Source organism: Entelurus aequoreus, linkage group LG15, assembly GCF_033978785.1.
Source record: "Entelurus aequoreus isolate RoL-2023_Sb linkage group LG15, RoL_Eaeq_v1.1, whole genome shotgun sequence".
NCBI classification, from domain to species: Eukaryota; Metazoa; Chordata; class Actinopteri; order Syngnathiformes; family Syngnathidae; genus Entelurus; species Entelurus aequoreus.
Window position 1 is genome coordinate 10,033,456 of NC_084745.1, and position 11,683 is coordinate 10,045,138.

General features: G+C 42.7%; 1 protein-coding gene across 1 annotated transcript in view; it reads right to left on the reverse strand.

The window, feature by feature from the left end:
• Positions 1 to 11,683, reverse strand: part of pld1b (phospholipase D1b) — a 69,452-nt gene that overhangs the window by 9,052 nt on the left and 48,717 nt on the right. The window contains exons 12-23 of the mRNA XM_062020777.1: positions 8,885 to 8,966; positions 8,686 to 8,796; positions 8,442 to 8,624; positions 5,805 to 6,012; positions 5,614 to 5,742; positions 5,434 to 5,552; positions 5,245 to 5,358; positions 974 to 1,084; positions 814 to 902; positions 629 to 742; positions 410 to 459; positions 187 to 321 (exon numbers count right to left, since the gene is read on the reverse strand). Of these exons, the coding sequence (XP_061876761.1) occupies positions 187 to 321; positions 410 to 459; positions 629 to 742; positions 814 to 902; positions 974 to 1,084; positions 5,245 to 5,358; positions 5,434 to 5,552; positions 5,614 to 5,742; positions 5,805 to 6,012; positions 8,442 to 8,624; positions 8,686 to 8,796; positions 8,885 to 8,966 (1,445 nt within the window). The remainder of the gene's footprint in view (positions 1 to 186; positions 322 to 409; positions 460 to 628; positions 743 to 813; positions 903 to 973; positions 1,085 to 5,244; positions 5,359 to 5,433; positions 5,553 to 5,613; positions 5,743 to 5,804; positions 6,013 to 8,441; positions 8,625 to 8,685; positions 8,797 to 8,884; positions 8,967 to 11,683) is intronic.

Below are 11,683 nucleotides of genomic sequence, written 5' to 3' on the forward strand. Positions count from 1 at the left end.
TTCAAAGTGCACATTACTTTGACTAAAATATGGACTATTGTCGAGGCGAGTCTAGAACCAATTATTCATGTTCACGATGTTTCCTATACGAGTTATCCGGTTACCGAACGATGTTCAAGAACCAATTAAGTTCGTAAATGGAGGTCCCACTGTAGCGCTTGCAAGGGAGATTTCAAATAAAGTTACCAATGATGACGGTGTTGTCGTCGGCGATGAGCATCTTGCTGTGCACGTAGATGAGCTCGGTGATCAGCTTCCCCTCCAGCTCCGAGTGCGTCCTCAGGCCGGCGATGGAGATGTAGTTGATCCACTGGTCTCCCACTGGAAGACACGCCCCCCCGCCCCCACGGTCACACCATCTGCGCTTTAACGTTTTGTGTACTTCCTGTGTCCTCATGGTGGGACTTACTCTCTCTCTTCAGCTGGGAGATGATGGAGTTGTCGCCTCGGTTCATGGTCCTGCACAAGAGTCACATTGTCGTCAGTGTTTGCGCTGGAGAGGGCGCCATGTTTGCACAAGAGATACATGGCAGCCGCTGAAGGAATCTCACACGCACACTGGTTCAAGGGTGGAGGTGTGGCGTTGAGTTATTAATGGCCGGCGGCATTCTTTCACCTTCAAACACACCTGTAGTTAAAGTGCATGATGGCCTGGAGGGCGATGCCTCCTCCTGTGGTGATGTCCCCTTCAAAGCCGGGCAGCAGAGGCGTGACCACGTACACGCGGTACTTTTTACCCTCCCTACAGGACGATTTATTTCAAATGAACGTACTTGCTGCGTTGGCAAAAAACACAACGTGCCGGTACGTCACCTGTACGCTTTGACGATGCGCTCGGCAAGGGCGTCGCCGATTTTGTTGAAAACATGTCTGTTGTCCGAGCAGCTGATGAAGAACTGATTCTGGGAGGAAAGAAAAAAGCGGTGAGAAAAAAAAACCAGCAGCTGAAGTGAAGAGGGTTTGGAACACGCACTTCTATGTAGATGAAATGCTGGCTGTTTTCGATGGTGGACACGTAGGCGTTGTGGATGGACTCTTCGTGGTACTTGATGCCGGCCGACCAATCACACGCCGAGCGAAGGATCTGACGGACCAGACAAGAATGTCAATCACAACTGGGGATGGGCACCTTTCACATTTGAACCGAAACGGTACCAATTCCCGGTGCTTTGGAATCGATACCGGTACTCAACGGTACCAATTTTCCGTACTTACAGACAGTACAGGCCAAAAGTTTGGACACACCTTCTCATTCACAACACAACTGATGGTCCCAACCCCATTGATAAAGCAAGACGTTCCACTAATCAACCCTGATAAGGCACACCTGTGAAGTGAAAACCATTTCAGGTGACTACCTCCTTGAAGCTCATGGAGAGAATGCCAAGAGTGTGCAAAGAAGTAATCAGAGCAAAGGCTGGCTATTTTGAAGAAAATAGAATATAAAACATGTTTTCAGTTATTTCACCTTTTTTTCTTAAGTACATAACTCCACATGTGTTCGTTCAAAGTTTTGAAGTGACAATGTAAAGTCATGAAAATAAAGAACACGCATTGGATGAGAAGGTGTGTCCAAACTTTTGGCCTGTACTGTATCTGTCCGTTTATAAGTGTTTCATTATCACATCACTCTAAATGTATAGACTATAAAGTTCACAAACATAAAGAGGGATCCTAGTGGGCCAGGCCAATCTTTCCTTTTCTCTAAACTAAAACTGGGGAAATGCGTAGAGTGTTCTGGGCTTCAGTACAGTGTTGATCTCCTGAAAACATGATTTTATTTCACAATTCCTTGAGAGAAAAAAAGTTAAGTTTTTACTTCTTCTCACTCCTTTTCGGACATGTTTACATTAATGTTTATTTTCATTTCTTGTTTCTTTTTGCTTTTTATTATTACTATTATTATTATTATTATTGTTTTTGTTATTCATTCTTGAATGGCTTTTTTGTTGTTTTTTGCAAAATTTGTTTGTTTTTGTTTTGTCTACATATTCGAAATAAACATGAAAAGAAAAAAAAAGAGAAAAAAGGCCTGGTTAGGTGTGTGTATAGCAGTATGTGTGCTGTATATAGTGACATGACATATAATCATGTCATGTGTGTCTTCCTTGGGTGAAGCCAGGTTTACAGCTACGTTGTGACATGTTGTTATTATGCTGTTTGTTACTTATATATGTTATGTTGCAGCTATTTAAAATAGTTTTGTCAATTTGTTCTGGCCCAAAATAAATTGGCCCTTTGAAACATATCTTTGTCTTTGTGTGTTGTATGTAGACCACATTGCTTAGCAGAGTTCAGTGATGCAAATGCATGTCAAGTTGATCAACAGATTGTATTATTCTCCAGTGCAATAACAGTACTGAAATGAAGGCTAAAAGGGCATTAAAGGGAGCCTTAAAAAAGAAAAAGAAAAGAAGTAACTAAATAGTTACTTTTCACAGTATTGCATTACTTTTTGGTGTTAGTAACTGAGTTACTTTTGAAATAAAGTAACTAGTAACTGTAACTAGTTACTGGTTTTCAGTAACTAACCCAACACTGATCACAACATAGTTCAAGTATTTTCTGCACTTTTGAGAAAGTGTGTTTGAAGTCGCAGGTTTCCATTGCTTTGTAAAAAAATACAATAATAAAACAGTGAAACCTTGATTTACGAACCCCTCTATTTGCGACCTTTTCGGTTTCGGTTTATACAAGTACACCTCTGCATAACATTGTATCAATATTAACGTTGAAGATAACTTAAAAAGAAAAAGGAAATAAATATAGATCAACAGTACAACAAAGAATAACTGTATCAACACTGTATTTTAGTCTGTAAAAGAAAACAAATTAAAATAAAATTAGGGACGGCATGGCGTAGTTGGTAGAGTGGCGTTGTGTCCTTGGGCAAGACACTTCACCCTTGCTCCTGATGGGTGCTGGTTAGCGCCTTGCATGGCAGCTCCCGCCATCAGTGTGTGAATGTGTGTGTGAATATGGAAATACTGTCAAAGCGCTTTGAGTACCTTGAAGGTAGAAAAGCGCTATACAAGTATAACCCATTTATCATTTATTTATTTAAAGTGCTTCAATTTGCCTAAAATTCAAAATAAAATTGAATCCTTTTTAAACTATAACATTTTTTTGACCGATTTGAGCCATTTGACACTGAAAAATTAAATTAGTAAAATTAACTCAGGAGCACAATGTATAAAAAACCTTAACCTACAAAAACAAAATTGAATAAAACAATTCGGGCAGATTTTTTTGTAGGAATAAAAATGAGGAAGTCATGATTAATGGCTACACTCTGTCATACGTCATCAGCCTGGTTTGTAAAAACGAGCTGAACACACTTTTACAGGAACCTTTAAAGTTAAAGTTAAAGTACGTAAGTCTAGTTCCTACACTGCAAAAAGTCAGTGTTCAAAAACAAGAAAAAAAAATACAAAAATGAGGGATATTTTATTTGACCTAAGCAAAATTATCTGCCAATAGAACAAGAAAATTCGGCTTGTCAAGGCTTTCCAAAACAAGTAAAATTAGCTAACCTCAATGAACCCAAAAATACCTTAAAATAAGTATATTCTCACTAATAACAAGTGCACTTTTCTTGGTAGAAAAAAAAGACCTTTTTGCTCAATATGTTGAAAAATATTCTTAAATTAAGCAAATGCTAGTGCCATTATCTTGACATAATGATATGCGCTCGGCATCATGATTTTTTTTTTCATGCTTGAAGTAAGAAATGATTACTTTGAAAAAGCAGTTTTATACTTGTGAGTGTTGATGACACAGCTTTGCATCAGTTGATATTCTAGTTTCAAGCATGTTTTACTCAATATAGATCAGACCTGGGCATTCTGCGGCCCGCGGGCCGCATCCGGCCCTTTGTGCGTCCCTATCCAGCCCGCGTGAGGCCAATTATAAATTACAAAATACATTTAAAAAAGTATCTATGCCGAGTGTGCAATACAACGGTGCTGCTTTTGTTTTGAAAATCGTTGTTTGTATTACTTCCGTGTGGACGTATGCGTGTGCGTGATTGTGAGTGAATGTGAACAGCTGCAATCACAAATTACAAAATAAAGTTGAAAAAACATCTATGTCGTGCGCGCAATACAACTGTGCTGCTTTTATTTTGAAAATTATTATTTATGGGCGTGTGTCCGTGTGTAACCTGCGAGTGAAGGTGCACATGCAGCGACAAGTGATGCACGGTTTACACCCGAGACGCTAAAAAGAGAAAAGTTGATGACGAATGGCGTGTTTCCAACAAGACATGGACTGCCAAGCAACGTTCCCTCTAAGGTGCGCGCCTGCGCAAATGCTGCTCAAGTGTCCGCTGCGCGCAGCAAATATATGCCGCGCACCAAATCAAATCCCATCTGAATTCTAAACAAAATAAACATATTTATTCTGTGTAATTTTGCAATGCAACTCTGAGTGACAGTGACAACCAGCGGCCCTAACGGTGTTCGTCAACACCGTTCAATTGAACATCGTTCAATTATTGTAACGTCTATCGAGATGCTTCGAGGACAGGAATTATATCGATCACTTTATTGAGCAAAACTGTTTATATTCGGCCATAACCACACCAAAAACATGAGTTTTCACACTTCTATCTCGAAAAACTAGTCATTTTCTGCCGTACAAACCAGGCCAAAACCCTTGTCATCTGTCACCAACACGCATAGCACTAAACCACTGGTGCGTTTATGGCCACACAAAAAGTCGGACAACTCAAACACCACACAAAGTTACACTATGACTCCTCAGTCATACGTGTGCTTATTTTACCGTCATTTATTATTAATGTTAATTTATTTATATTATTCATGGAATGCTGTTACACACACTATGTTGAAGTATTACTATTATTATTAATTATTATTATTATTATTATTATTATTATTTATCTTACGGTATACATCAAAAATAATATTGAGCAAAATTTAATTGAAATATTGTCGATGTGGCCCTCCAGCAGTGCTCGGGTTGCTCATGCGGCCCCCGGTAAAAATTAATTGCCCACCCCTGATATAGATCATCAAATCTCAGCAACAAGCTGTAATATCTTACTGAGATAATTTAGGACCAAAACCCTTAAAACAAGTAAAACACTCTAACATAAAATCTGCTTAGTGAGAAGAATTATCTTATCAGACAAAAAATAAGCAAATATCACCCTTATTTGAGATATTTAATCTTACTTGGATTTCAGTTTTTGCAATGTAGAGTTGTCGCTTGAACACCAACCTGAACTTTAGCGGTGGTGCATCCGGGGACTTGATAGCGCTGCTCTCCGGCGGTGGTGTGCGTCTTGGGCAGCAGATACGGGAAGGCCAGGGAACGATATTTGAGCTTCACGATCTGGCGGGAAAACACACATGAACGTGCTGCATTCTTCCCCCTCAGGTGGTGGGCGGCCGCCGTGAGACCTCTGACCTTTGTGAAGTTCCAGCGCTGGATGAAGTGCCTGGCCACGTCGCGGGCGGCTTTGCCGTGAACCACCGAGGCGATGTCGTGCCAGGGCATCCTGGGAGTTATGTGCCGGTCTATGAAATCTAGGAGGAGGAAAACGTGAGGGCTGCAACCTGCAAACGGACGCGTGGTTGTCAAGTTTACCGTCGAAAGGTTTGTCCAGTTCAATCCAGTCCTTGAACACAAAGTTGCAGTAATCTTTCCCGTGCCAGAAGCGCGTGTTTCCAGACAAATCGGCAACGCCCGACTGCAGGTTCCGCTCCGCCTCAGTTCCTGCGAGCCGGCAAAAAACACCATAAGCGTCGTCGCATGGGACGAGCTCCGGTGCCACTCACGGTCGTCGTCGTCCAGCTCGTCGTCGCTGTCGGCGTGGGCCAGGCCGTGTTTCTGCAGGTGCCGCCTGATGCTCATCTTCGCCCTCCTCATCCTCCCCTGACCCTTTATCCTCGGCTGCGCCACCGAGTCCTCCGCTGAGAATGCGGCGTTCCCGTAGCCGCCACTGCCGTTGGCTTGGGCGGCCATATTGGTCGAGGATGCCTCGACCTTGGAGAAAAAAAAAGATGAATGTCGTCACCAATGTTCCCTCCAATTTTTCATGTGTGAGCAAATGCAAAAACTCCTTGAGCATTCAGTGGAGCACATGTGAGCGACGTGAGACGTGCACACCTTTTCCAAACCTGACTAAATAACAAGTTACATTTCTTATTATTATAATCAAATGACAGCAGTCTTTCCATAAGATTATTTTCTAACATAAGTGTTTTGGCCCACTTACTGTGACAATAACAAAAAATATTGTTTTTCATGAGCTGTGTACTTGTATTGTACCTCGTTCAGATATCCATTTAGTTCCCATTAAAACATCCACATGTTGCACAATGAGATGTAGGCATGGGGTCATGTGTACATTCCTGCAACTTTCTGTTGGTAAAATATATATTTTAATTAGTATTTATTTAATGACAGCATTTCATGATTAATATTTAGGGCTTAATTGGTACAAATGATGATGACACCCTGAAGTGTAATATTGGTCAGTACTGGGCGTAGCCATTCGTAGTGGGCGGAGCCTGGCAGTAAAAAGTCCTTGTCATCAACTATAAAACTGATATGTTAAAGTTAAAGTACCAATCATTGTCACACACACACTAGGTGTGGTGAAATGTGTCCTCTGGATTCGACCCATCCCCTTGATCATCCCCTGGGAGGTGAGGAGAGCAGTGGGCAGCAGCGGTGGCCACGCCCGGGAATCATTTTGGTGATTTAACCCCCAATTCCAACCCTTGATGCTGAGTGCCAAGCAGGGAGGTAATGGGTCCCATTTTTATAGTCTTTGGTATGACTCGGCCGGGGTTTGAACTCACAACCTACCGATCGCCGGGCGGACACTCTAACCACTAGGCCACTGAGTAGGTTATGAGTCTTTTAGGTTGGGGTGTGATCATGACGACACGTTGACATCGACACCAGTATCACATGCTTGTGGTGGGAAATTATAACGGTCAGAACTTCCATCCAAAAATCTCCCGTCTTCCTGAGATTTTTGATGGTAGGTCGGGGCATTGGGTGGGACGCCACTGCATGACGGCTGTGGCGACAATTTTGCCCTCTTGTGGCAGAAAATGATAACAGTCATAACTTCCTTCAATACGCCTGAAACGACCGCGTAAAGCAGAGGTGTCCACAGTACGAGCCGGGGGCCGTTTGCAGTCCGCAGCACATTTTAAAATGCACATTCTAAAAATACTAATACAAAAATAATTGCAAAACAAACAGGTGCAATGTAAGGGGAACATGTTGCAATATTGACACTAATATCACTAAGCTGCCATACAAAATCTGGTATGGAACAAAAAATGATAACTTATAGTCAACAGATAGATCTGAAGTTGATCAAGCGATTTAAGTGTTGAAAGTAAAAATAATATATGACTTATTTTTAACACTGATTTTTTCAGTGGCCTAATGGTTAGAGTGTCCACTCTGAGATCGGTAGGTTGTGAGTTCAAACCCCGGCCGAGTCATACCAAAGACTATAAAAATGGTACCCATTACCTCCCTGCTTGGCACTCAGCATCAAGGGTTGGAATTGGGGGTTAAATCACCCAGAATGATTCCCGGGCGCGGCCACTGCTGCTGCTCACTGCTCCCCTCACCTCCCAGGGGGTGATCAAGGGTGATGGGTCAAATGCAGAGGACAATTTCGCCACACCTAGTGTGTGTGTGACAATCATTGGTACTTTAACTTTTTAACACTTTTAACAACCAGGACATTGATATACATTTTTTTTAAACTCTCAAAATATTAACGAATTCAAAGCAATGTTGTTATGAATTATTTACCTATTGAAGGCTCCAATCACTTCCACCTGGAATATTTGTTGGGGTAAATATTCCATATTTTGTGTGTTTGCCATAAAAAAACAAGACATAACAAATGAATAAAACTAATGTCAACAAATAGAGCTGAAAATATTTTAGCGTTGAAAGTAAAAACATTTTTTACGTCTGACTTGTTTTCAACACTTTCATGCCTGGGACCCTTTTGGGTCCCCGGGACCTTTAACATTCACCAAAATTGAGGGGAGCCCTAATAGTTTTGAAAATAAAAAATATCACAATGGCGTGACTCCCAGTGAAAAGAGTTTGGACACCCATTCATCTATTTTCTACCGCTTGTCCCTTTCGGGGACCCATTCGGGCGGAAGGCGGGGTACAACCTGGACAAGTCGCCACCTCATCACAGGGCCAACACAGATAGACAACATTCACACTCGCATTCACACACTAGGGCCACCTGGGATAAAGTGTTTATGCCACGGGCCGGCCCTTGCACCAACAGATATATTATGTTCAATATTGTTATTAAAATGACAGATACATGCTATGGCTATTGTGGCGCAGTTGGCTTTATCGCCACCTACGGGCCTGGAAGGGAACACGCCAATCGATGATTAGTTGTGGCTGCACACCTGCTCCTGGTGCGAGAAGGTCACACTCCCCACGTCCGTCAGCCGGTGCTCTCGGTCGTCCCAGCGGCCGTACGCCAAGTCGATCCCGCCCACGAAGGCCACGGATTGGTCGATGACGATGATCTTCTCGTGATGCGCCCACAGGTAGACGGCGGAGGACACGTGGGCGGGGTGACGCATCACCTGTGGGAGGCGTGACGGCGTCAGACGGGAGACGTGTACGCCGAACACCCTTTGCACATACCTTGATGTTGGGGTGAAGGTGGATGAGGGTTCGCTTGCTGTAGCCCGAGTTGATGCCCAGAGCCAGCTCCACTTCCTTGTAGAGCATCACAAAGATGCGCACTCCTTGTTGCTGTTAGCAAACCATAAAAAAGATCTTCACCTAAAGCTCCACCCCTTTTATTTTTACACGCCCCTCTCCGCACGACCTCAACACTCACCGCTTTACGCCTCAGCACGTGGTCCAAACGCCAGCGGTTTCCCTCCACGATGGGCCTCTTGAGGAAGATCTCTGGACTTAACCTGAGAGGAAATACACCCTCCATCACATGACATTAGTGGCGCCCCCTATTGTTTCTGGTCAGAATTAGAGATGTCCGATAATATCGGGCTGCCGATATTATCGATCAATAAATGCTTTAAAATGTAATATCGGAAATTATCGGTATCGGTTTCAAAAAGTAAAATGTATGACTTTTTAAAACGCCGCTGTACATAGTGGTACACGGACATAGGGAGAAGTACAGAGCGCCAATAAACCTTAAAGGCACTGCCTTTACGTGCCGGCCCAGTCACATAATATCTACGGCTTTTCACACACACAAGTGAATGCCAAGCATACTTGGTCAACAGCCATACAGGTCACACTGACTCAGTGTGGCCGTATAAACAACTTTAACACTGTTACAAATATGCGCCACACTGTGAACCCACACCAAACAAGAATGACAAACACATTTCGGGAGAACATCCGCACCGTAACACAACAGAACAAATACCCAGAACCCCTTGCAGCACTAACTCTTCCGGGACGCTACAAAATACACCCCCCGCTACCTCCTAGCTACCCCCCCGGCCCCCACCTCAACCCCGCCCCCCCAACCCCGCCTACCTCAACCTCCTCATGCTCTCTCAGGGAGAGCATGTCCCAAATTCCAAGCTGCTGTTTTGAGGCATGTTAAAAAAAATAATGCACTTTGTGACTTCAATAATAAATATGGCAGTGCCATGTTGGCAATTTTTTCCATAACTTGAGTTGATTTATTTTGGAAAACCTTGTTACATTGTTTAATGCATCCAGCAGGGCATCACAACAAAATTAGGCATAATAATGTGTTCATTCCACGACTGTATATATCGGTTGATATCGGAATTGGTATTTAAGAGTTGGACAATATCGGAAATCGGCAAAAAGCCTTTATCGGACATCTCTAGTCAGAATGCTTCGGTAGACATGCCAGGAGATAAATTGAATTCCGATTCTTCGGGTGACAATTTGATTCAAAATTGATTCTTGATTCAATCCAACTCTTGCAATATATTATTTAGTATCCATCCATTTTCTACCACTTGTCCCTCTTGGGGTATTAATTATAATAAAAGCTCCATTGGCAGTTGAAGTATGACGTATTCCAACAGCGAGTGAGCGCAGAAATGGCCCCAAAAAATTATTTTTACAAATCGATTATGGACATTTTGAATCGATTCAGAATCTTAATAAATAGGAATCACGATTCAGATGAGAATCATTTTTTCCCAACAACCCTACATGCTAGCATACATGTAATAAATATAAAGTATAAGACACGCTAGCATACATGTATCCATCAATCTTCTTCAGCTTATCCGAAGTCGGGTCGCGGGGGCAGCAGCCTAAGCAGAGAAGCCTACACTTCCCTTTCCCCAGCAACTTCAAAAACGATTCTTTAAATTTTGGATCGATTCAGAATCTTAATAAGAAACGCGATTTGGATGTGAATCGATTTTTTCCAGAAGCCCTACATGGAAGCATACATATTTTAAAGATTTAAGACATGCAAGCATACATGTAATACATTTAAATTTAGTTCACATTCTTTGGGTGATAATTCGATTAAATTTGATTCTTGATTCAACACAATTCTCTCAACGTATTATTTGGTGTATATATTAATTGTGTCCTGGGCATGACGTTAAAGTGCATCTGGCAGTGGAGGCTCCTCTATGGGGTCTTGGGGCACTAGGAGGTTAACCCCTTTACTACTGTTACCCCAGGTGGCCCCTGGCAAAGGCCTAGTACCTGACTGCCCCCTAGCCAGGGATACGGTGAAGACCTCAATGGCGGAGCAGCCGGAAGACGGTAGATTTAAGAACTACCACAACGGCTGCGATGGCAGAAGAAGGCTGCAGCAGAAAAGGGTCCACAGTCGTCTTGGACTCCATGCCACTGGACCCTGACCCGATTTCTGTCAAGGATTGTGTGGTGACTGTCTGTGCACCAGTCTCCCCACGTAAAACTAAGTCACGCACAGGCATCCTCCATAAAGGGATACATCCCTACTCGTCATACTCGTTCGAGTGACCGCCGATGATGATATATAAATTATTATAAAAACGCCTTCGGTGGCGGACGCATGACGTATACGCACTGCGAGTAAGTGCAAAGAAGGCCCATAAAACGGTTCTTGGAAATTTTAATCGATTCAGAATCTTAATAAATAAGAATCGTGATTCAGATGTGAATTTTATTTTATTTATTTATTTTTTTCATAAAGAAATACAATCATGTGTGCTTACGGACTGTATCCCTGCAGACTGTATTGATCTATATTGATATATAACAGACCTGGGCATTCTGCGGCCCGCGGGCCGCATCCGGCCCTTTGTGCGTCCCTGTCCGGCCCGCGTGAGGCCAATTATAAATTACAAAATAAATTTAAAAAAGTATCTATGTCGAGTGTGCAATACAACGGTGCTGCTTTTGTTTTGAAAATCGTTATTTGTATTACTTCCGTGTGGACGTATGCGTGTGCGTGATTGTGAGTGAATGTGAACAGCTGCTGTAAAGTTGAAAAACATCTATGTCGTGCGCGCAATACAACTGTGCTGCTTTTATTTTGAAAAGTATTATTTATGGGCATGTGTCCGTGTGTAACCTATGAGTGAAGGTGCACATGCAGCGACAAGTGATGCCCGGTTTACACCCGAGACGCTAAAAAGAGAAAAGTTGATGAAGAATGGCGTGTTTCCAACAAGACATG